General features: G+C 35.0%; 1 protein-coding gene across 1 annotated transcript in view; it reads right to left on the bottom strand.

Moving 5' to 3' along the window:
- The window catches only part of MED13 (mediator complex subunit 13), a 101,820-nt gene continuing 76,167 nt past the window's right edge, over positions 1-25,653 (bottom strand). The window contains exons 17-30 of the mRNA XM_032429302.1: positions 24,372-24,533; positions 21,551-21,774; positions 19,646-19,835; positions 18,215-18,677; positions 16,781-17,000; positions 15,409-15,600; positions 14,988-15,211; positions 12,733-12,875; positions 12,080-12,238; positions 11,776-11,964; positions 9,666-9,814; positions 7,551-7,724; positions 4,788-4,888; positions 1-4,032 (exon numbers count right to left, since the gene is read on the bottom strand). Coding sequence (XP_032285193.1) covers positions 3,900-4,032; positions 4,788-4,888; positions 7,551-7,724; positions 9,666-9,814; positions 11,776-11,964; positions 12,080-12,238; positions 12,733-12,875; positions 14,988-15,211; positions 15,409-15,600; positions 16,781-17,000; positions 18,215-18,677; positions 19,646-19,835; positions 21,551-21,774; positions 24,372-24,533 — 2,723 coding nt within the window. The 3' untranslated portion in view covers positions 1-3,899. The remainder of the gene's footprint in view (positions 4,033-4,787; positions 4,889-7,550; positions 7,725-9,665; positions 9,815-11,775; positions 11,965-12,079; positions 12,239-12,732; positions 12,876-14,987; positions 15,212-15,408; positions 15,601-16,780; positions 17,001-18,214; positions 18,678-19,645; positions 19,836-21,550; positions 21,775-24,371; positions 24,534-25,653) is intronic.

The raw sequence follows: 25,653 nt of genomic DNA, 5'->3' as shown, positions 1-25,653 counted from the left end.
AGGCTTCATGAATAATTTATTCCATTTGAAGTTTTTTTTTTTTTTAAAAAGTATAAACCTTTTCATTTCCTCAATCACAATTTGTACAACTCAGTGTTATGGCATTCGGCAGCAATAGTGTTTGTTCCTTATTCTTTTTTTGTCACATTAAAAAAAAAAAAGCAATTGGACCATATTAAATGTCACTGCTAAACAACAACTTTAAAACGCCCCTTCATAAAGTGACCAAGCTATTTTGAGAGAGCTGATGCTGACATGTCCAGTAATGACGTTACAATTTGTAGTTTAAACTCAGTAACTTTAAGGTCCACAAATCCAGTTTACTTTGAAAACTAAAGCTATTTTAAAACTTCATGAATACATCGACCTGAGGAGTATTTTAGGTCCCAAATCCAGTTTTTTAATTAATACTCCACAAAAGAGAAAACACATATGAAAATTTAAACCACAGTTCTGGGCCCATTAAAACACCAAGAAAAACCAATAGGTTAAGATTTCCAGCTGATTGGGGGATTGGGGGAGAGTGGGGGAGGGGGACAGCGGGGCCAAAAAAAAAAAAATGTATGTCAAAAACATTTTTCCTTAATTTAGACAAACTAAAATCTTAAGAGGAAACCCAGACCAAAACATTACTCATGCAACATTAAATGTATTAACAGACTGATATGTGATGCCATAGTGGATGAAGAGCAAATTATATGATGCGACAGCATTTAAAAACTTCCTTTTAATGTATTCAATTTGAACATTTTAAATAATGCAACATAGTATTTTGATATTACAGTATTAACATAGTGCTTGATTAAAGATCTGCAAATCTTTGTAGTAACACATTAAGTTAAAAAATTACCTCAGAAGGTAAATACGAAGACGGAAGGAGAATATTTTAATACAGTAATCTGTGCCATACTGACAATTGAGTACGAATACAGCTGAGGATAGTTGACTAAGTAGTAAGAGCTTAATTTTAGTGGTTTAAGAAAAGTTTAGAAAGATTTAAAAATTACACCTACTTTAAAATTTAAGGATTACATATAAGTACACTTGGTGGCCTTCTGGCCAAACAATAAGGTGTACAGAAATTTATTCATACAGTGTTAATTCACAGTCCTGATAACTGAATGGCTTGCATAAGAAAGTATGGCTAGATGTTTCTCACTGGTTGGAAGCAGACATTATATAACTAATCTTTTTAAATGCCAAAATACTGAACTTCCACCCTGCTTGGTAATGGATAACTGCACAAAAAACAGACATTAGCACTGTAACAAAGAAGTCAAGGTGTTGGTGATCAACTGGTATAAAGAATATATTATTTTGCTTACCATTTAAACAAACAAAAAAATACTACCCATACTTGTCTGTGACATTACATTAGTAAGTCAGATCCATCATCCTGCACAAAAGGCTTAATTTTTTTTTTCTGAAGTAAGTCTCCTGACCTTTTCTAATGGCTATTTAGCAATTTTCTATTTAAGTGTGAATTTATATATGAAGGGAAGAAAAAAAATCTTATCAGTAAATCCTGTATATTTGGGAACTACTCCCTGATTCCAGATAAAAAGGAATTGTATACTGCGTTCCTTCCTTATGGCTCCATATAAAAGAAACTGTCAGGGAGTAATTTTTTAAAAATCTATTTTCAAAACTGAGGTGTGGTTACTATAAGCTAGTGATAGTAAACAACTGAGAATACAGTTTTTATTTTTAAAAGTCACTACTGAGCTAAGTATATTTTAAAAAGGATACTTTTTATAGAAATTCCAAATAAGCATCTTTTCCCTCAAATCTCAGACAAGTTTTTTTTTTTTTAAGTACAGAACAAAACATGCCAACATAATCTGTAGTGTGCTAGCATAATTTAAAAATGAATGCAGAGATTAGATCTTTAAATTTTAATTTCAAAAATGCTGACCACTGGAATTGCATTGTAATTTTGAAGAAGTGATTGAAAACCTTTGTCACCAGTTGTGTTCTTCATAGAAAAAACAAGACTTGCTAATGTTTTAATATACACAATTTGAAGAAGTTATATTGTTTATAAGAAAGTGATATTTAAGCTAAGCATATAGTATTTACAAAACAAGTTTCAGTAAAAACAAAACAAAACATACCGAATTACAGTTTTGTAAATACAATTGATTTTGTCTTTGTGGAGAATTAGTGAATGTACAAACTCCGAATTTTGCTAGACTGCTTCCAAGAAAGATAGGTAGACTTGGTGACTGTGAATTCAAGTCAGCAACACAGGTAGGAGGCTAACTTGGACTCTCCTGTGAGCAGCACTGTAGAAACAACCTTTTAAGGGGGTAAAGTCTGCATAAAAGCATTTCTCTTGGCATGTGCAAACAAGAAGGGGGAAAGCTGTATTGAAGGAAGGGGTGAATTAAAGTCCCTAAAATTCAAGTCCCTTCTTTAGGGAGGTGAGAACCTCCTTGGCATATGCCCTGCCTTAATCTGAGCTGTGTAATAGAAAAGTACAGACTCTGGTGTTTGGGACTGCCATCTCCAAACCAAGAAAATTAAATAAATAAAAAAGGCAAAAGGAAACAGGTTAAGTTTAGAAAATGGTTTTTTAACTAGTGGAATAGAGTCTGAATACCAGAATTCACTGAGAATCTATTTACACCACAGTTTGATTGCACACACACACCCATACATATGCATACTCTCACACACATTCCCAATCTTTAATTTAAAAAACAAAAAAAGTCAAACAATCAGAGTGACTGTTCTTAAAATAATTTGTAAAATGCCTAGAGCTGGGCTAAATTTCAACCTTATAGCAGATCCTGAAGATAATTTTCATAATTAATAATATCCCCATGCCTAGATGTGCCACTGTCAAAACTGAAAAAAAAAACCCAAAAACAAAAACATTTAAGCATGTAACATTAAACACCAAAATTAGTTTAAGCATTCAGTAGCAAATGTTTTTCTTGTAAAACTAAGTTTCTTTCACTGGAAATGGCCTGAAATATTAGTCATAGCCCTAAACCATAGTACAAAATATAACTGAAGAATTCTCATTTTATTCTAAGTTAAACCACCCAACAATATCACTTGTATATTGCCATCATGTTATTCTGTAAAGGTGTGATATATAAAATGCTGTAAGACCCAGTACCTTTTCAATTTATAAACACAGTGAACTTCATTACTGTACATGTACTCTGCAACTACAGCTTAGCTGTAAATCCTCCACACACAATGGTATGGACATTATTCCCCCTCTATCCCCATTAAACTGTACATCGAGACAATACAAATTTACTGTCCCACCCACCCCCTTACAAAAAAATAATACTCTAAAAGCAACCCTACTGCAACTTTTTAATTAAGACGATTACATATATTTTAGACCAATTGCTTTAAAGCAAGAAGGCAGTATAAACCTTCTAGGAAAATTTTTATAAAAGAGGTTAAGAAATATAAGACAATTTATACATTTAAAAACTTACAATAAATAAGAGATGCAGGCATTTTTGAATACTAGATACTATAATCCAATACAAGAACATCTTGATGTTCTGAAGCCATATGTTGAAATTCATTGTTCCTCATGTTTCCTCTCCATGCTTTTAATATTCATTTAATATGACTGGGTACTATGGCTCATTACTTTTCACAAATACTGTGACTGGAAAAAAAAGGTTAATTTTGCTACGAAACTGTTATAATACGTTTTGTATGATCAGTCATCATCCTAAAGAGTTCAGTATAGTCAATGAAAAATAGCAGGGTTATAGCCCCCCCCAAGTCAAAACAATATTTGTTGAAGTAATAAGAATTAGACCCCATCACAGATGACTTTCACTGAGAAGATAACTGTAACTTAATCTTGCAGCGAAATATCTTTTTTCCTTGTTCTTTTCTTGCACAGTTCCATCGAATGAAGATCACAGCATATTCATGATAAAGTTATATAACTGATTCAGCACCACAAAATGAATTGGGAGACATGAGCGTCTGTCCTGGATTGCAGGGTCACAGGTTAGCCAGGAGAGTGCATTGTACTGTTCCAAAACAAACCTGAAAAGTGTAAGTCATGTATTTACTTTCACTGTAGATTTTGGAAACAGTTCCCAATTATAGCATCTAAGATTCAAAGCTACTTTTTTATTTTTTTTTAATTTTTAAAGATTTTATTTATTTATTTGATAGAGAGAGACACAGCGAGAGAGGGAACACAAGCAGGGGGAGTGGGAGAGGGAGAAGCAGGCTCCCCGCAGAGCAGGGAGCCCGATGCAGGGCTGGATCCCAGGACCCTGGGATCATGACCTGAGCCGAAGGCAGACACTTAACAACTGAGCCACCAAGGCGCCCCTTTTTATTTTTTTGAAGACTTTACTTATTCATTTGACAGAGAGAGAGTGCACAAGGAAGGGGCGCCCCAGAGGGAGAGGGAGAAGCAGACTCCTGCTGAGCAAGGAGCCCGATGCGGGGCTTGATCCCAGGACCCTGGGATCATGACGAGCCGAAGGCAGACGCTTAACCGACTGAGCCACCCAGGCGCCCCTCAAAGCTACTTTAAAAAATGGTGGAAGGTATGGAATAGAGAGTCCTTGGGGAGATTAAAGATTAACTAATTTTCATAAAAAGAACTCTCAAAAGTAGATTACACATGCTAGAAAGAAAAGCACTCATTCTGAATGATGTACTTCATCTAGAGATCCAAGGGTACACAACTGTTAATTATTGCCAAATATGAGAGAAATATGTAAGAATCAACATTATATTCTTTCAAAGATGTAATGGAGAACCTTTAATGGAAAAAAGACTTATACCTGAGGACATCTGAAGTCTGATTTGAGTCAAGTGGGTGGGAGTGTTTACTGTGAAGCAGCTCGTCAGATTGCACTGAAGGCACGTGGAGGTGCAAAGAGGCCTAAAAAAACAGGAAATCAGTCAGCCAAATGGAAAAGTTGTTGGTTTTACCTTATTTTCCCAAGGTCTCGTCCTTGATGAAATACATTTTAGACCTATGTAATGAATGGGCACCACTATAAAGATGCTTGTTCTCCTTGTTTAACCAATTTATTACAGAATTTTTAAGTGCATAACTTATATTCAATCTTACTTTATTTTCGTCAGCTCTATGCTTTTGAGACCACATAATAATCCTTAAAAAAGTTATTTAAAAGTTATTTTAAAAGTCATTTAAAGTCATCTATTTTCTGAGTGTAACACGCCTAGATGCGTAAATGTTTAAAGAAGCACTAAACTGATAAACCTGAAGTCTGTCTACAGGTTACATAGAACTTTATGCACATACACATAGGTCTAGCACTGAAAAATGTTAAGAGGAGTAAGCATATGCAAATATACTGCTTACAAAGCTATAAATTTTAAACAAAGTTACCTATGGTGGAATTGTGAGCACTCTAGTACAGTGCATAGTGCCTTCTTTGCCCATGCAATTTCATAATGGAGGCTTGGTGACAACTGTCACACCCATTTCGGTATGACAATGAAGAGTGGAAGAAAGGAATTTCAATTAAAGTGAATCATTTTTTGTTTATTGAGTCAATGTATGTAAAGTGTTAAAAAAAAAAAAACTATGAGAGATGGAGAAACTCTTAGATCTCATTCTGTATACTGTAAAAGGTACTATTTTATATTTAGGTCATCTCTTCTCTACAACTGTAATATATATATATATATATATATATAAACTCTTGTGTTATATATTTAAGAATATAACCAAAGATATGTATTTTTTTTTAACTGCCCATAAACTCTTGATTTGTAAGTTATAAGCAAAAGTCTCATATGGCATATCACTACAAATCAGATGAATATAGTCAGTACCAGAAATTACCATTTAATTTCTATGATAAAAAGATTTTTTAATCATCTAGGTAACAATCTATTATTTTTCCAAGTAAAGAGAAACACATCAGGTGGTTTTATTGCCTATGGTATAGGAAATAAAATGGAATGTATGAAAACAAAAGGTGAACAAAATTATGGTAAATTATGCCTTACCTGGTAATTCAGACCAGAAGTCCTAATCTTGTTACACTGTATCTGAGGGTGAATGCCCACTTTACACTATCCTCTCTGCAAATAAATATTGAGTAGAAAAGAATCTGGATAGTCCCTTGGACTTTTTGTAAAGTGGTGTTTCCTAAAAAAATGTTCCGTGAAACACTAAGGTCATGAACTATTCATTGGTGTTACACAATCGCTTTCTGGTGTATTAAAGTAAGTTTGGGAAATAGTAGGTATACAGTGATATTTACTGCTGTTTTTCCAGAAACTTTAATGTGCATACATGTATTATAACAACAAAAGGGGGGTGGGCAGAAAGCATGTGCAACATTTCCCAAAGGACCAAAGAACCCTTTGTTTTGAAGAAACACCAACGACTACTATTTTGCAGAAACACACTGGGAATATGTTCTTGTAATGAGATCTGTATAGACCACTGTACATATATTGGAAGGGGAAGAAAAGTCATATGATAAAACTTCATTACCTTGACTGACACTCCCTAAATATATTATTGCATCAATAGTCAATTCAGATCAACAGTTGTTGTATTCTTTATGAATGTGCTTATGAAGTTCAATGCTTAGTCTCAAATGTCACTGACTCAATGGTATGTGGGCCAAGAGTATCAAGATTTAATAGCAACAGGCTTAAGAGAGGACAAGCCTATTGGTTCAGGTACCCACTAAACTATAACCCCCAAAAACTAAAGCATAGTATCCAACTTTTATCCTACATGTAAAAAACAATTGGCAAGTAGTGAGGTTAGCATGACTTCTGGAATAAAATAGTCAACTTCTGGTGCATGTATGTAAGAATAAGTGAATCAGATCTGAATTTCCTATTTTGTAATAGTAGTAAGCAACAGCAGTAACAAACTCTGGATAGGGCTTTCACATCTCATTGTACCATTTTATAATGTATCTCAACCTCGTTATGTCAATTGCTAATGAACTTGTTTGGATAAATAAGTCACTATGCGTCTGAGAATCTTAGCACTGGAAAACCACTTAATAGTCTAACACAGCAACTTACACAAAGCTAGAAAAAAATTTTTAAGGACGTAGTAAATGGACCTAAATATCAAATATTCTTACAAAATTATGAATCCTTTAATCCCCAAAATATTATGGCATAATAGCAGTATGATGTAATTCAAAGAATAACAGTATAATCATGAAAGGATCCCGACTGTAGTCCTGGGTCTACTACCAATTTATGACTTTGGACAAATGAGTTTTTCTGAACTTTAATATGCTCACCTAGAAAATGAAAAGGTTAGATTAAAAGTAATATAAGGTTCACCCAGATTTAAACTTCCATATGTGCAGCTGCAAATAATAAGACCAAGGGTCCCAGAAATATGACTTAAGATTAATTAAAAGTTCAAACTTAGTTTCAATTTTTAAAAAGTAGAGCTATTTCATAATTAGATAACTTCCTTGTGATCTTGTCATATTTCATAATGCATTTAATAAGACCTTAGACACTTGTATTTCTTAGGAATTAAGCCATCAATTAGCATTATTTAGGAACTGGCACAGAAATGGAAATACCTTAAGAAAAAGGGGACACTGATATTGTGCTTGAGGACATGCTGACCAGAACCAGTCAGGTAACGGACCCGCTTTGGCAGTTGATACAAAGTAACCAAGGGCCAATGGTTGCTGAAGAATATTAGTTACTTCATCATGAGATTCTGTTGAAAGTAGTCGATCAGTACCCTGACCCTTAAATAGAGAAAATTAAAAGTGTGTTAGTTCATTTGATATACCTTGGCACTAGATATACAGAATGGTTTATGGCAATCAGTCTATCTTATGACACCAATTTAAAAAAATACTAAAGAATATTGAAAAAAATCAATTGCTATGTACTTAGTAAGAAGATCATAATTAGTAACAATATTAAAAGAATGAGTTTTAAGAGTTATATGAGGAATTTAATATACCAACTGTTTAACAAGTTTGTATTATTATGCCGAGCCCATGTTCAATGAATGTGTGTATAAACCTTTCCAGCCAATTGAAAAATACAAAATGTTCAATGAAATCTCTAACTTACTTCCTAATACTCCCTCAACTAATTCCTGACCACCACATCTCAATCCAAAAGGTAAATTAAATTTAGCTTTGTTCATCTAACACTATAAAATGCAGTTATTAGTTTTTTGGAAAGCATTATGGCAATAGGAAGGGACAACTATTAAGTGATGCTCATATCCTTCAGATTAGTCCATGTATTTCTTGGTATTTATGTTAAGGAAATAGATAAAAAGAAGAAAAATGATATGCATGGAAATATTCATTACAACATTGTCTATAACAGAAAAAAATAAAATACTTAAATGTCTAAAATTCTGGGAATGATATAACAAATTACAGGACAACAACGATGTTAAAAGGTGATTATACTTATTTATATGTATTGAAAGCTGCAATATAAATACATGTGAAAGAAAGGTAATCTGCTAAAAGTAAAAATGATTTTATTAAAGTGGTGAGATTACTGGTGCTTTTCTATATACATATATATTTTTTCAATAATCTCACTTTTTCAAGGTTTTTATTTTTATGTAATCTCTACACCCAACGTGGGGCTCGAACTTAAAACCCCGAAATCAAGAGTTGCATACTTTACTAACTGAGCCAGCCAGGCACCCTAATAATCTCACTTCTTTCCAGTTTAAAAAAAAAGGAAAGATGTAAGGTAAAACTGGAGAAAGATCCTTATTTTATTCTTAAGATTTTATCTATTTACTTGTCAGAGAGAGAGCGAGCGCGCAGAAGCAGGGAGAGCAGCAGGAAGAGGGAGAAGCAGGCTCCCTGCTGAACAAGGAGACGGATGCATGACTCGATCTCAGGACTCTGGGATCACGACCTGAGCCAAAGGCAGGCGCTTAACTGAGCCACCCAGGCGTCCCGAAAGATCCTTATTTTATTTTTTTATTTTTTAAAAAGATTTTATTTATTTGACAGAGAGAGACACAGCGAGAGAGGGAACCCACAAGCAGGGGGAGTGGGAGAGGGAGAAGCAGGCTTCCTACGGAGCAGGGAGCCCGATGTGGGGCTCGATCCCAGGACCCTGGGATCCCTGGGATCATGACCTGAGCCGAAGGCAGACGCTTAACCGACTGAGCTACCCAGGCACCCCAAGATCCTTATTTTAAAAGGGCAGATTCTAAACATATGCATACTATAACAATCAAATAACCACTATATACAATTTCACTCAAATAAAGATGTTATTCAAATGAAGCCCAATTAGTTTTGAGTTCAAATAGAAGGACAAGACAGGCTGCTTCCCAAATGCTAAAAATTAAGACAGAGAGAAGCCCTGATTGAATGGCATCTCTTAGGGCATATACTAATTCTCAGATAATCTGATCCTATACCTGATTAGAAACAATGGTAAAGAGGCAGGAAAACTACAAAAGAAGGACTAAAGCCAAGTAGTCTAGAAAAACATGAAGTCAGGGACAGCAGACCCTTAGAGATTCTCTTTATAATTCACAATTCAAAGTAGTAACATCTGTAAGACAGAGTGCAAGAATGTACTATTAATCTCACTTCTTGTTAATTTCCCAGGAAAAAATAATGTTTTATTTCATATATCAGTCCATTAATAAGTTAATGAATGACATTTAGATTAAGCTTTTATAACACGGTTACCTTGCCAGCATCACCTCCATGGGGGTAATGAGATCCTGGAGAATGTACAGGAGACCCCGTTGGAGATGCAGGAAGAATATTAATGATATCAGGGTCAAGATCATCTCCTGTGTCTAATAAATCAAAGATACCCATTCCATCTGCTCCATCTACACAGAAGAAAGTAAAATAAATAAATCCTCCATTATTCACATCCCGCGGTCATTTTTAGGGGAGGGTTAAAATAAATTAATGAATTTTAACCAAAATGGGTTAATTTAATTAACATCTATTGAATGTCTACCATGTGCCAAGTATTGTTTTAGGAGCCATATAAACAATTATACATTATAAACAAGCATGTGGTAGTGTGAATAATGCCCTCCCCCAAGATGTCCACATCCTAATCCCAGGAATGTGTGAATATGTTACCATAAAGAACTTTGCAGATGTGATCAAGCTAAGGATCTTGAGATGGGGAGATTATTCTGGATTATCCAGGTGGGTCCAATGTAATCACAGGGGTCCTAATAAGAGGGAGGCAGTAGGGTTAGAGTCAGTGATGGAGATGTGATGATGCTACACTGCTGCTGCTGAAAATGGAAGAAGGGGCCATGAGCAAGAGGTGCAGGTGAGCTCTAGAGGCTGGCAAAGGCAAAGGAACAGATTCTCCTTTAGAGCTTCCAGAAAGAACCAACCCTGCAGACACACTGACTTCAGCCCAGTTAAGACTGATTTTAAATTTTTGATCTCCAGAACTGTAAGATAATAAACATGTGTTGTTTAAAGCTACTAAGCATGTGTCAATTTGCTACAGCAGCAACAGAAAACTAATACAAAACAAACAGTATGCTGGAAATGAAAATGTATTTGAAATGGACTACTACGCACAATACTCTAATTCTTTATTAGTATATAAAATACATTCAAGTTATTGTATAACGCACTGAAAGAAGAAAATAATAAATACTCCTTACTTGTGATTTTTTCTTCTTTTTTTTTTTTTTTTTAAGATTTATTTATTTGGGGGTGGGGAGCGGCAGAGGGATAGAAACTCAAGCAGACTCCATGCTGAGCAAAGAGCCTGACACGGGGCTTGATCCCAGGACCCTGAGATCATGACCTGAGCCGAAATCAAGAGTGGGATGCTCAAACGACTGAGGCACCCAGGCGCCCCTTACTTGTGACTTTAGAGATGTGCCATTTTCTAAGGTACCTCAGAGCAACAATGGAATATCATTTATTTTCTCTTCTACTAAAATGTAATCTGTAAGTTTATCTACAAGAGTTATTCCCTACTATGGCAGTTTATGTAAATTATTTTGGCAAATCAACTTAGAAAGGAATATAAAATGTGCTGCAAAGTCTATGGTCTATGTACAGGTAGCGAGCAGCACAGGCAAAAACCTGTGCATTTCATGATCAATGTTGCCTTTTAAAATAAGTAAATATTTATGAGATAATTCACAGCACTAGTTCCAATACCAATAAGGTAGAAGAATGCTTGTATTAGTATCCTATTGCATTTTTAACCAATTACCACAAACTTGTTGACTCAAAACAACATGCCTTCATTCTCTTACAGTTCTGGGGTCCAAAAGTCCAAAATCAGTTTTACTGGGCTGAAATCAAAGTACTGGTCATTAGGTCAAAATCAGGAACCAGGAGGCCTATGCTCTTTCTGGAGGCTCCAGGGAAAATCCATTTTCTTCTCTTTTCCAGCATCTAGAACTACATTCCTTGCGTTCCTTGGCTCATGGCCCCTTCCTCCATCTTCAAAGTCAGCAGCACAGGATTATTTCTCTGTGACTTTCCTTCCCTCCATTTCCATCACATGACCTTCTCCTCTTTTGGGCATGATCAAATTTCCCTTTGCTTCCCTCTTATAAGGATACACGTGATTGCATTTAGTGCCCACCTGCATAACCCAGGATAACCTCTCCATCTCAAGATCTTTAACTTAATCACATATGCAAAGTCTTTTTTGGTCATATAAGGTTAACACTGATAGGTTTCGGAAACATTTACCGGACAAGGATAGGTTTGGGGAGGCATTCTTCAGCCTAAAATCAGCCACAATCATCCAAGACTTATTTTATATTTGCGAACCTTTAAAGAACAATTCACCTACCATTGTTGGGATTAAAGGCTAAGTCCAAATTTTCAGTAGTGTAAGTAGCTGAAGCTACTTGCACAGAAGCTGAAGTGGGGAACACAAGTATATGAGTACATGATGTATCCTGTGGGGTATTTAGCATCTGAGATGTCTGCATATTTAGAGTGGTGCTTCTTCCAAACACAGAACCAGTTGACACAGAATCTGGAAATAAAGAGAATTTATTTTTTCTTTCAATAAAAGAAGAATCAATTTTACATAATACTAGAAACACAAGCACATGAAAAATTAAATCTGATATAAACTAAAGATAGCTAACCTGGCATAATAACAAAAGAGCCTTGGGGTTCCATTGCTACCAAGCAAGCACTGAGAATGCTGGGAGAGTCTGCAGCAGATATACCACACATTCTACACATGTCTTTGAGCCTTTTACTTAGAGACTGCAAGTTTCGACGACTCAGCAAACTGCTCCAATCTGTGGATATCAAGAGTAAAAAAAGAAAAAAAAATCCAAAGTAACAGCATTGTTAACGCCCTCTAGAACCAAAGTTAAAACATAATGGTTTTAAAACTAGTGAATTCCTCCAATAGGAGTCATCATCAAGCCAAAAATATTGCTGATGTTACTCAACATCCTTTATCTACCTAACTTTAATGTATGTCACCATCAATTAGTATTTGCTAAACAGGGGATGAGCTGAATAATAAGCAGAAAGAGGAAAATATAGAAGACAATAAATAAGAATAGTAGTAATAACACTGGTGGTATAGTCAAAATATAAAATGTCCTTTTAAAATTGGAATTAGGCCATCTGTGACCTAGACATATGTGATTCCTCTTGAAAACAAAAAACTAGTTTTTATAACCTCTGCATTTTATTCAGAACATATACCCAGATGTGGCCTAACAGTGTATTAATTAACATAAAACAGAAGTTGAAGTACTTAACAATCAAAGCACAATTTTACCTTTCAATTCTCCATGACCAATCCTTCCTAAGCGGCCAATTACAACTCTCCACGGTAATGAACTCATTTGTACAAGTCCTAAGCACCACTCCCAAAGTTTCTGTAGACCAAACCTTCTAGCAGATCCTTTTTTCCGACGAGCCCTGTTGTACAGAATGAAGAGACAATTAAGTATTTCTAAAAATCATATGAGAACGTTTTAAAAGAGCTCAAATTTGTGAAAAACTAGTCCCTCAATTTTAATGCCTGACACTTTTTATGTAAGTCATAAGCAAGAATATACATAAGATCATAGTGTTTAGCATGCTACTTTATGTTTTTCATAACACACATTAAAATAGGTTCTTAAGGGGCGCCTGGGTGGCTCAGTCATTAAGCGTCTGCCTTCGGCTCAGGTCATGATCCCAGCGTCATGGGATCGAGCCCCACATCGGGCTCCCTGCTCAGCGGGAAGCCTGCTTCTCCCTCTCCCACTCCCCCTGCTTGTGTTCCCTCTCTCGCTGTCTCTCTGTCAGATAAATAAATAAAATCTTAAAAAAAAAAAAATAGCTTCTTAAAATAAAAACTGTCCATGAACCACCAAAATTCATCAGAAACACTGTTCTACACCAGAGATTGGCAAACTTTTTCTTTAAAGGGCCAATATATTAAGCTTTGCAGGCCATCAAGATTCTGTTGCAACAATAACTCTGCTGCTACAGCATGAAAGCAGCCATAGATAATACTTAAACAAATGCATGTAGCCAGATTTGGCGCATGGGCTGTGGCGTGCCAACCCTTGCTCTATACTTTAAGTTGAAGAATATTAAACAAAAGACTACACTTCTCAGACCAAACAACACTGTTGTGTTTTCTGCACGCATGTCCTTTATTAGGCAAGTACATGACATAAGCACTCTGTGGCTGAGCCATGGCAGCTATGATTTACTGAGTACTTAATACATAGCAAGCATTATGCCCAGTCAATTTACATGTAATACCTCATTTCAGCCTAACAAACCCTAGGAGGGAGATAAAATTATTCTCCCAGTTTTATTTATTTTATTTATTTATTTTATTATTTTATTTATTTATCCTCCCAGTATTCTCCCAGTGGAAGCTCAGCTAGCTAAAGCAATTTTCTCAAGATCATATACCCAGTACGTAGGAGAGCTGGGATTTGAACCCACGTCACCATGACTCTGGAGTTGGACCTTTTTACCATTATCTCACTTCTACTTTCAGTAAAATGGCAATACTATCTTTGTATTGGAAAGGTGGTATTATTCTTTCTCTATTCTTTCTCATCCTTCACAGATAAGCAATACTATTTCCAAAACTCACTTAATGAGCATTTTAAAAAATCAAAATTGTGTCAAGGAAATAAGGTATGAAGTATTTCTCTAAGGTTTATAAAAAATGGTCAATAAATCTTTATAACCAATAATATAAAATTAATGTTTCTATATTCCACTTCTTCAGCACCACTATAACCCAATATTCATTAAACATTTCTGCACATAATCAATTTCTGAACTTAAAGAAACTGATCTTTATATAATAAAAAAAATAAAGGATACAACCAAACCTCAAAATTGAACATTACTTCATCGACCTGCCTTTCAGGTTTTCTTATGCCATGTTCACTAGCCTTGAAACATATTACTAGAAATGTCTATTAGGTTATAACTTACTATGAGGCTTACCTGTTGTGATCTATTAGTTACAGCCTTGATAAATAACTGAGCATGATATCTAATTACTACCAAGAAGAATTCTAAAAATAAGGCCACTATTTTCAGAAGACATTCCAACACTTAAAAGGAAAATTTTCAGTCAACAATTTTAGTAAAGGAAGTTAACTCAGTTAATTAGGGACTATATTTTAGATGGTACCTGAGAGAAGTAAATGCTATAGGATGCTCTTTTTTAATTGCAGAGGGCTCTCTCGTTCCATTCTTTAAAATTTCTTAGGCTGAAATCACTGCCTCAAGCTTTATTACATAGAATTTAGGGACTTTAATCTCTTTTGTCTGTGTAACAAAGATCACTCAAAATTATTTCTAATTATACAATATATTCACTACCCAAAAAAGTGAAAAGCACGCACAATCCCAAAACTTAATGTACATTACCTTCCAAACAGTTTTCTATTCATTAAAAATGAAAGTGTGTGTGTGTGTGTGTGTGTGTGTGTGTGTGTGTGTGTGTGAGAGAGAGAGAGAGAATTTTTTAAAATGGATGATATAATGATACACTTAAAGAAACAGAGGTACCTATTTGGGACATCGATGTTAATGATACAAGTCTCTAAAAGTTCTCCATATAGATCTGTGCAAGATGCAAGAATCCATCTTTGATCATGTGATAAACAGTAGCCCACGAAAAGAACATTATATTTCTGTCCAGCTTCTCCAAATGTTTCTCCTAGCTCTGTCTGTTTATCCTTCACTGGAGCCAGAATAAAAGGTGGTGTATAAAGTCGAATACACTCTGGTCTCTGTAAAATAAAAAATAAAGGTACTATGGTACTAGCCAATTATAGAAAAATCTTTTATTGAAAATGTGATATATTATCAATACCCAATTATAAGATAATCAGAAAATGAGAACTAAACAAAGAACTGCACTTAGTTTTGTATAAAATCATAAAATGTACAGTTATTCAATAACTTTGGTCATGTAAAACATACTTACATCAGGACTTTTAAGAGCAGTTTCCATGGCTAAGCCTGGACCAAAGCCAGTCAATGTTTTCACGTTGGTTGATGTTGGAAGTGGTCTCCGACACTGGGTAAAGGCCGAAAAAGCCAGGGATTTTAAATGCTGGGTATAGATTTGTCTATCTTCGTGTTTCACAGGTTGCAACAGGTACTGACAAGGAACAATCTAAGAATTATAGGCAAATATTACAAAGGTTAAACTTCCAAAACTAAAAATAGAAAGAACCATGGGTCTAGAACTCTAAAAACATTTACTAGAAAATTTAAACAAAACCTAATTAAAACTATGTTCTAAAGAATTATATTTTAGGGGCGCCTGGGTGGCTCAGTCGTTGGGCGTCTGCCTTTGGCTCAGGTCATGATCCCAGGGTCCTGGGATCGAGTCCCGCATCAGGCTCTCTGATCGGCGGGAAGCCTGCTTCTCCCTCTCCCACTCCCCCTGCTTGTGCTCCTGCTGTTGCTCTCTGTCAAATAAATAAATAAAATCTTTAAAAAAAAAAAAAATAAAGAATTATATTTTATTATACAGGTGTTTAATAATCAGTTTTACTAACAGGTTATGTAAAAACCTTTTAAAATTTCTACACAGCAGTTAATCAATACTGCCACTGATTAGTCCTACTATAGTCTATAAAGAAATAATTCAATCTCTGCAAACAAGTTAATATCATTAAATTAATTTTTTATTTTTTTAAAGAGTTATTTATTTTGAGAGAGCAAGAGAGTATGCGTGCGAGGTGGTGGGGGGGAGGCAGAGGGAGAGGGAGAGAGAGAATCCTCAAGCAGATTTCCCGCTGAGCACGGAGTCTGACAAGGAGCTCGATCATAGGACCCTGAGATCATAACCTGAGCCAAAATCAAGAGTAAGACACTTAACCAACTGAGCTACCCAGCAGCCCACCCCTTTAAAATGTAGGCTCCATGCCCAGTGTGGAGCTCAACGTAGGGCTTGAACTCATGACCCTGAGATCAAGACATGAGCTAGTAAGATCAAAAGCCAGAAGCTTAACCAACTGAGCCACCCTGGCACCCCTAATATCATTAATTTCTACTTTTACTTGCAATCTATCTTATTTAGAACTCTAGTTTATATAGATCCATGCTCTGGTCTTCTATTTTAGCTTATGAATTTAAAAACTGGTTTATAAAAATAACACAAGAGAAATATTTAATGTACTTAAATGCAACCATTTTATTCTCCATTATTATTGTGGTATGATTGTAAAGTTTATCTTTTATAAAATCCCTAAGGATTCTATTATAATATCACTTAAAGTAAAATATAATAGAACCTGGCTTTAATTTCTGTCTACATCAACTGTTTAACTTGCAAAAATTATTCTTACCTGTACAGAAACAGTACTCTTAATATGAGGAGGAAGAGTCTGGACCATTTCCAGAAAGCATCGAAGTAGCCCCAAAGTCCATACATTAGAAGAATTAGTGCTCTCATCTTTATTTTCATAGGTAAAAGGATCAATTATATAAACAACAATTGCAGGTGGATAAGTGATTGCATGTGAATCACCATCTGTGGGGATACCCACTTTATCCCGATCCATTGTGCTAAAATTTAAGGTAGAAATATACAGTTAGGAAAAAAGTTGTACCATACTTTTTGAGGTAATATCAAAAAGCAGGTTCTTAATAACCTCTCCCCTTCTTCTGGTGGGGGGTGTTGGAGAGCTTCTCTAAAAATTAAGGGACATCTCTTTCTCTCCAAATAGAATAGTAAACACTCTGCACACAATTTCATGGTATACAAATACCCTTATGTTAAGAGGGCTTGCATTAAAAAAGGGAATAGAATTTTTAAAACCACAGAATATCCAAAAACACTAGAGAGCTTAATGCTTAAGTGATAAAACTGAGACAAAGATAGTTAACTGAGCTGCTAAAGATGACAAAGCAGAGCCAGACCAGAAAGAAACCAGGTTTTCAGACTTAGTCAATGTTCTACTACATTAACAGCCTTCACATATTCATTTCACACTTTGTAACTTTAATAGTGCACAAGCATCATTCTTTGATGGTGATATGATTTTTTTAAAACTCCAAATCTATTTAGATGTTCAAGATGAATGCATCAATCTGGGTAAATTAATAGTTTGCTTTTACTCACATAAATAAGTTTAACTTTGAGCAAAGTGCATCTGGGTAACTGAAAGATATTACTAAGCTCATGTTAACCTAACCTGTAAGTCAAAAGGGAAGCTCACTCAATACCTTCATCATAAAAGGAATAGAGAACTGCAATCATCATTGTTGTCATAAATAACTCATGTGTTTGGAAGCATTGTATAAAGCACTTAATGTACATTATATCCTACTGCTCCCATTTTACAGATAACATGCTCAGAGAAGTCAGACAACTTTCCTAAAGTCACATAGCCAGTAAATGGCAGAGCTGAGATTCAAATCTCTGTATGGCTCTTAATAAGCTCTGAACAGACTGGTTCAGTAGTGACTTCTAAATCATTGTAGTGATTTGCAAAGGCTAATCTACTTAACAGTTATGTCACAGAAGAGATTCAAACATCACAGGATAGTTGAACTAAATGGTTTTAAAGGTCTTAATTCCCATGATGAGATTTTAGGATTCCACGCTAAAGACTTTATGAAGAGTGTGCATTATAATTTTAAAGATAAAATAATCAACATTACAAAAACTAAAATTTCAAGGGTGAGATCAAAAAACTCTCCATGTTCATTCACAAGGACTATCTTAGACAGAAAGAAGCATAATATATTTACATTTCTGCAAAGAATAGTAAAGGTACCTTTCAGACACATCAGGATGAGGCTGAGTGGGAAGTGAAGATGATTCTCCAGAAATCCCTGCTGTTTGTAGAGCTGATGACTGTTGCCCTCCTAGCTGGCCGTTCTGAACTGTACTTGCTTGTGTAGACATGGATCCTGTGGCACTACTGTTCATACTGCCAAAGGGTGGAAATGAGGGCAGTTTATTTGATGAAACTCCACTATTCAAGTTGGAGGATGATGAAGATGAAGTTGAAGTTGTGGTCAAAGTTGAATTAGCTGTGGCAACTGAAGAAGACATGGTAACACCTGAAGTCATTGTCATAGTGCTGCTTGCTGCAGATGCTAGGGTGGCAGATGGAGTATTAGCATTTCCAGTACTTGTCATCTGAGGTGGAGTAATCAAAGATTGACTTGTAGGGGCAACTAAATTTGGCTGGGAAAGTAGAGAGCTGTCCAAAGGCTGGGAAGCAAGATAAGGACCTAAAGGTAATAAAAACAGGCAGGATATTTAATTCTTTACTTCACTGATTGGTTCTTTTTTTATTCTACTATGTGAATAATAATCTAGTTGATGCTTTTTGGTAATTACCCTCCCTTAGCTGCATGCTAACAATGTAGGAGATAAAGCTTTTTCTTTTGCCCAGAAACTGAAGAAACAAATTTTAAATGGAACTGAAAAAGTAAACAGCATTTTCATACAAAATAAATGGTTCCCATGAAAGTTAACAAAATTATATTTACTAGATATAATTAATTGAATGAAAACAATATCTAGCAAATTTTCATCAAACCATTCAAAGGGTTCCTAAATCACAAGTTGAATAAACACTGACTAAACTGAGAGCTAACTAGATATAAAATAAAAAGTGTTATCATGGGGTTCATACTATAGAGATGCCTAATGAGGGTCAATATTTTGGTTCTGTGTTTCCTTGGATTAAGTCTAAAGTCCATTGATATTTAATCCAATGTTAATTCAAGAGTGTTAAAAGCAAGTCTTAAATAGGTATCATTTTCTTAGTTCCAACAAAGAACTGTTTTCTTGGTGTTGTAGAGGTAACTACAAGTTATTTTATCTCTAAACCATTAACAAATCAAGAATCTTAATGTTAATAAGCGTAAATAAAAACACAAATTCATCAGATCCTACAGAAGCAAAGGAAATTGTTTATACCCACAATTTCTTCTTACCTGATAGGATCCCTATTTTAGGGATCAGCAAACTTTTTCTGTAAAGGGTCAGACAGTAAATATTTTGGGTTTTGTGGGTCACACAGTCTCTGTCTCAACTATTCAGCTCAGATCTTGTAGCACAAAAGCAGCCACAGACAATATGTAAACAGATGAGCAGAGCTGGGTTCCAATAAAATTTTATTTGCAAAAACAGCAGATACATTGGGCCATACTTTGCAACCACTGGTTTTATAAAATAAATACAAATTTAATACCTAGGTCATATCTGCAGACTTGTGCATAAAGCTTGAGTTTAGAAAATGCTTCATTGTTACCATCAGCTGCCTGAGAAAACCATTCTGCTACCAACTTTTCTGATAGTTTCTTTGATGCAGTAGATCCAACTCTCATGATCCCATCCGTCAACAGTCGAGAAATAGGTCTATGCTGACCTAATCGACAGGACTACAGATATACATACAGAAAGCAGAATTAGTGAATTTATTATAGTATGAGTCCACACTATAAAATAAAACATTTAAGTTATTTGTTTTTTAAAAGATGTATTTCTAAGTAATCTCTACACCCAACATGGGACTCGAACTCACAACCCTGAGATCAAGAGTTCCATGGCAACTGAGCCAGCCAGGTGCCCCAAGCATTTAAGTTATTTAAATTAAGCTTTACAATTTATAATTAACATTTGGGATAAAAATATCAAGTGAAGTAGTACATCTTTTTCTTTTTTACATTAGAAATCCATTAAGTTTTTTTTTTAAATTAAACTCCAATGAAATAAAACACCTAGGTAATAATGGCACAAGAATCATGTGGTTTGAATAATGAAAACTTGTAGTATACAGATATAAGTGAGCATAAAAATGCACATATATCCAAGTCAAATAAAAATAAAAATTGGTATATAAATATACAATGTATTTGTCAGCTCTCCCTCCAATTCTGTGGGCCACTGATGTTTGTTACAAGAAGTCCAATATCAAATAAGTATGTAATACTAAATTAAGAAAATCTAGAGGATTTCTTTTTTTTTAAGTAGGCTCCACACCCAATGTGGGGCTTGACCTTACAACCCTGAGATCAAGAGTCACACTTCCACCAAATGAACCAGCTAGGCACCCCTAGACAGAGGATTTCTTTACTGTTAAGACTTTAAAAAGCTTAAAAAAAAACAAAAAAAAAAAACCCAAAAACCCAACTTTCAAAAGCTTTAATAATCTAATATGAATAGTGAATCTCTTAAAAAGTAAAATAATATATAATGTTTCCCCAAACCTGTTTAATTATGGAACTTTCTTCTGGAAAGATTTTGCAGAACTAGTGTTCCAAGTAACACTAAATATTTATTTCCCAAATCTACAGGACAGATACCTTGTAATTAAGTGGAACATTTAAAAGGAGCTAAGTCAGCACAAACTAACAACTCAGACTGTAGAAGAAATTAAATTTTAAAGACTGGATTTCTAAGCATTTATGGGGAAAGGAAAGTATAATGAAGTTAAGACTTTATGTCCTGTAGCACTTAAAATTTGTAATCACTGCACTCAGTGAGGGATACAACATGAGAATTATAATATCAGTTAAGAATTTAAAAGATCAGTCAAGAATTTCAGAAATGATAAGATCATAGAGAAATCTAACACAACTTTACTTTATGAAAGTGAGGCCTAGTGTCAGCACCTGAGGTCTAGAGAATCAGGACTAGAATTTTTATAAATGTAATTTTTTTCCTGGCTATTTAATAATGCAACCCTTTATTTAAAAAAAAAGATGATCTTAAATGGCATATATATGTCCTCAATGGTTTTTCCCCAATACAGTGATTTCACTGTGACCCACGGCACACACATCGAACAAACAGTCCTGGTCAAATGCTGTAAAGAACATAACTGGCTAGCATGAGAACTATACAACTAGTTTCCCATCATTATTACTCTGTCCCAATCAAATGAACTGCCCAGTATATTTCATATATAAATATACAAATTATAGTTTTAAAATGCCACCTCTTTTTATTTTTTTAAAGATCTTTATTTAAGAGAGAGAGTGTGAGAGAGCGCGCACGCGTGCAAGAGTCAGGAAGAAGAGCAGAGGAAGAGGGAGAAGCTGACTTCCCCGCTACCCGCCCCGCCACCGAATGCTACCTGTTTTTAAACACCTACCTCATATATCGCAGTGAGGTCTCTAAAAAAGCTTTTGGCTCCATTTAACAAGGCTTCATTTTCTGGACATAATACAACATAGGCTATATCTCTTTGAGATCCATAGGGTTCCAGCATAAGTCTCTCCCAATAAGGGAGCGCAAATGGAGAAAGCACCAGAAAATCATAATCATAACCCAACAAAAACGTAGGGATTGGCAGTGGTTCTGGGGATTCATCAGTTCCTAAATAGGAAAAAACATATTTTAAGAAAATATTAAAAAAAAAAAAAACTAAATATTTTAAAGCAGTTGCAGGTCTTCCTTTTATTTAAATGTCAAAGTTACTGAAGTCATTAGCAAAAATATTTGATTAAAGATAAAAATATCTAAAGGCCAATCAATGATTGAGACTTTTCCACAGTTAGGAATTTGCTAAATGGTCTTTAGGAAACATGACTTATACTAATTTAATTGTTTAATTGTTATTTAATTATTAAAATTAATTGTTTTAATTGTTAAAAAAATTAATTCAAATGAAAAAACTTAGAAGTACAAAAGAAAACATGGGAGGGGAGTTTTATTTTATTTTTTATAAATTTGGACTGGGGAAAGCCTTTCTAAGCATAACATAAAACCTGTCCATTTAAAAGCTAATCAATCTGACTATATAAATTTTAAAATCTGGCATAAAAAACATTATAAAAAAGCCAAATGATTAACAACAAATTGGAAAAAAGATTTGTAATTCAGATGACAAAAGGTTAAATTCCTTACCATATAAAGGGGACTTATAAATCCCTAAGAAAATGATCAACAACCTAACAGAAAAATGGGTAAAGTGTATGAACTAAAGTTCACAGAAAAGGAAATATCTTATACATAAAAAGCTGCTCAATCTCATTAAGAGAAAGCAATTTAAAGTAATTATTGGTGAAAAACTGTAACATTTACTATGTGCTAGGTACTGTTCAAGGATCTTTACACATACTATACACATATTAACTCATTTAATCCTCACAAAACCATATAAGGCAGATACTAATATTAACCTCATTTTAGAGATGAGAAAGCAGGAATGAAGAAGTTAAGCAACGTGTCTGGAATCACACAAGAAGTGGTAGACATGGGATTAGAGGCCAGGAAATCTACTCTTACAGTCTGTACTATGCCATTTCTCAAGCTATAATAAAACAACCATTTTCACCCATCAGCAAGGGTTTGCGGAAACAGGCATTTTGCTGGTGGGAGTTTAAATTGATACTCAGAGAGTAATTTGGCAACAACAACAACAACACACACATCCTTTAAGCCAGAGGAGATGTGTGCATTATAGAAAAACAGTTGTGATGACAATGAGAGAAACAATATGTATGTCCATAAACAGTGGATTGGTAAAATATTATCATATGTAAAGAACATGAAATACATGAACCCATCAAAACTAAAGAAAGACAGCTCTATATGTCCTGGTCATTAAGGTGCAGAACTGTGTGTGTGTGTACACACACACTCTCTTTGGTTTTTAAAAGAATGTAAAAATGTAATTAACCTGTATTTTTCACTAAATGTCAAGTTTTTAATGATTATTTAGCCATTAATAAAAGAAGGAAAAGGAAAATTATGAGCATATCTACTACTTCTGTACATAATGCAGTCTAAAACCATGCATGAAAGTCAAAGATTTCAATGTTAAAAACTATTATTCCAAATATATATATATATGTATATATTTTTTAATATTTTATTTGAGAGAGAGGGAGAGTGAGAGAGGGAGCACAAGCAAGGGGGAGAAGCAGAGGGAAAGAGAGAAGCAGACTCTCCTGCTAAGCAGGGAGCCCGATTACAGGACTCGATCCCAGGACCCCGGAATCATGACCTGAGCTGAAGGCGGATGCTTAACTGACTGAGCCACCCAGGCACCCCCCAAATATATTTTAAAAGCTCCCACCTTTCAGAGACAATCTTCAACAGATAGTTCAAGTATTTTGAATGTTCTTTGCCTTGATAGATGACCATAAATCTACTGTGTACCATACATACATATATTTTTATTTTTTAAAGATTTTATTTATTTATTTGAGAGACAGAGAATGAGAGGGAGCACGTGAGAGGGGTTAGGGTCAGAGGGAGCAGCAGACTCCCTGCTGAGCAGGGAGCCTGATGCGGGACTTGATCCAGGGACTCCAGGATCATGACCTGAGCCGAAGGCAGTCGCTTAACCAACTGAGCCACCCAGGTGCCCCATACATATATTTTAAAGATTTCATATTTAAGTAATCTCTACACCCAATGTGGAGCTCGAACTCACAACCCTGAGATCAAGAGCCACATGTTCCACCGACTGAGCCAGCCGGGCATCCCTGTACTGTGTACCATATTTAGAGTATTCATTTGCTACTCTTACAACCAGCAAATTTCTGTTTTTTTTTTTTTTTTTAAATGAAGAACTTGGGGTCTTTCATCACTAGTAGTAGCCTCTTCTTTTTGCCCCATTCTTCATTCAACTTTGTAAAGTGATAATTTACAATGAAAGCAGTGTTCATTTATTTAAAAAATTTTGGCAATATGATTCTTTCTTCATATAAAATCTTACTGGTGAGTCTAATCTGTAAAAATAGATCTAAGGGAAGCTGTTCTTTCTGAAGAGGGGCTGGAGAACCCAATAAATTAAATATTGGAAATGCTCAAAGTAATGAAGGCTAAGATTGACCACCCTGGCCTTAAGTCAAGCATATGCTACAAAAATATTTAAGGAAGACAAATGTGCTTATTCCAAGTTGGGCACAAAAATAAAGGGCTGATATAAAATCAGTCAATACACATTACTATAAATTACTTACCATAAGAGCCTCGGCCAGCCATTTTATGAAATTGTTGCCAAGTGAGAGGACCTTGAACTCCCCAAGGCCTTACTGTTCTTTTTTTCTGAATAGCATCCTGAAGAACTGGCTGAAGAGATAGGAGCATTCGAAGTATATCCTGTGAGCACTGCATACTCACATCTACAACCATTAAAAAAAAAAAAAAAAAAGTAAGAATTGCTATTGCCAACACAAAGAAATAAAATTTCATAACAATACATGAAAGTTCAACTTCAATCATCAAGATTAAGCATCTGCTTGTGCAGAGAACTGTATTAGGTTCAATCTCAAATGATCTGTAGAAACGGTTCTTCTAGATACTTTCCTAGAACAGACGTAAGAAAAGTTATTATAACTCCTCTCCATAAAAAAGTCACTCACATTAGCTCACTAACCAATTTATAAATTAATCAAATAAATTTCTTCCTTTTCTGCATTTGTTTTGGTTGTTTTTGGTGCCTGTAGGTATTTTCCCAGAAAGAACTCTACCTCACACTGAAATGAGTTATAAACTGTGTACCTTAAAAACCACTATGGTAAAATGATCAGATAGATAAGACTGGTTACATTGATTAAAGTTCAATTTAGGAAAGATAGTAGACTGTAACAATTCTGAAATATAGAACTTGTACAGTAACAGATGAACTTGCTCACACTGTAAAAAGTGTTATAATATCCATAGATACTCCATAAAACTAGATTTACAGATTTATGGATTATATTATTATGACCTGCATTTCTGACCAACTATCAGAATGGGTATGAAAGATGCTGCTTCATGTCAAATGGCATTAAAAAAAAAAAAATCACTAAATGTTACTGATATGGTTAATCTGCGCCCCCAGTACACTCAGTTGTACCATTAAACATGTTTGAGCACTTGTACATTAAATCATTCAACTTTTTTTTAAAAAAGATTTTATTTATTTGAGAGAGAGAGTGTACAATAGAGAGAGCACACGAGGAGAGGGAGAGGGAGTGCAGACTCCCCTGCTGAGCAGGGAGCCCGACCGAGGGCTCAATCCCAGGACCCTGGGATCATGACCTGAGCTGAAGGCAGACACTTAACTGACTAGGCCACCCAGATGCCCCTAAATCACTCAACTTTAATTCATTATTATTACTGCCTAATTTATTATTTCTGGCTTTCATTCCCTAGATCTAAATAGTGTACAGAATTATAAGTAACTTAATTTCAGATATACTGCTTAATAACTATTACGTTTAAATAACCTACTGTAGGGTTGCCTGCATGGCTCAG

The sequence above is a fragment of the Phoca vitulina genome, unplaced genomic scaffold (genome assembly GCF_004348235.1).
Source record: "Phoca vitulina isolate PV1807 unplaced genomic scaffold, GSC_HSeal_1.0 scaffold40, whole genome shotgun sequence".
Lineage (NCBI taxonomy): Eukaryota > Metazoa > Chordata > Mammalia > Carnivora > Phocidae > Phoca > Phoca vitulina.
Note: the sequence above shows the minus strand (reverse complement) of the source record. Positions and strands in the feature narration are given on the sequence as shown.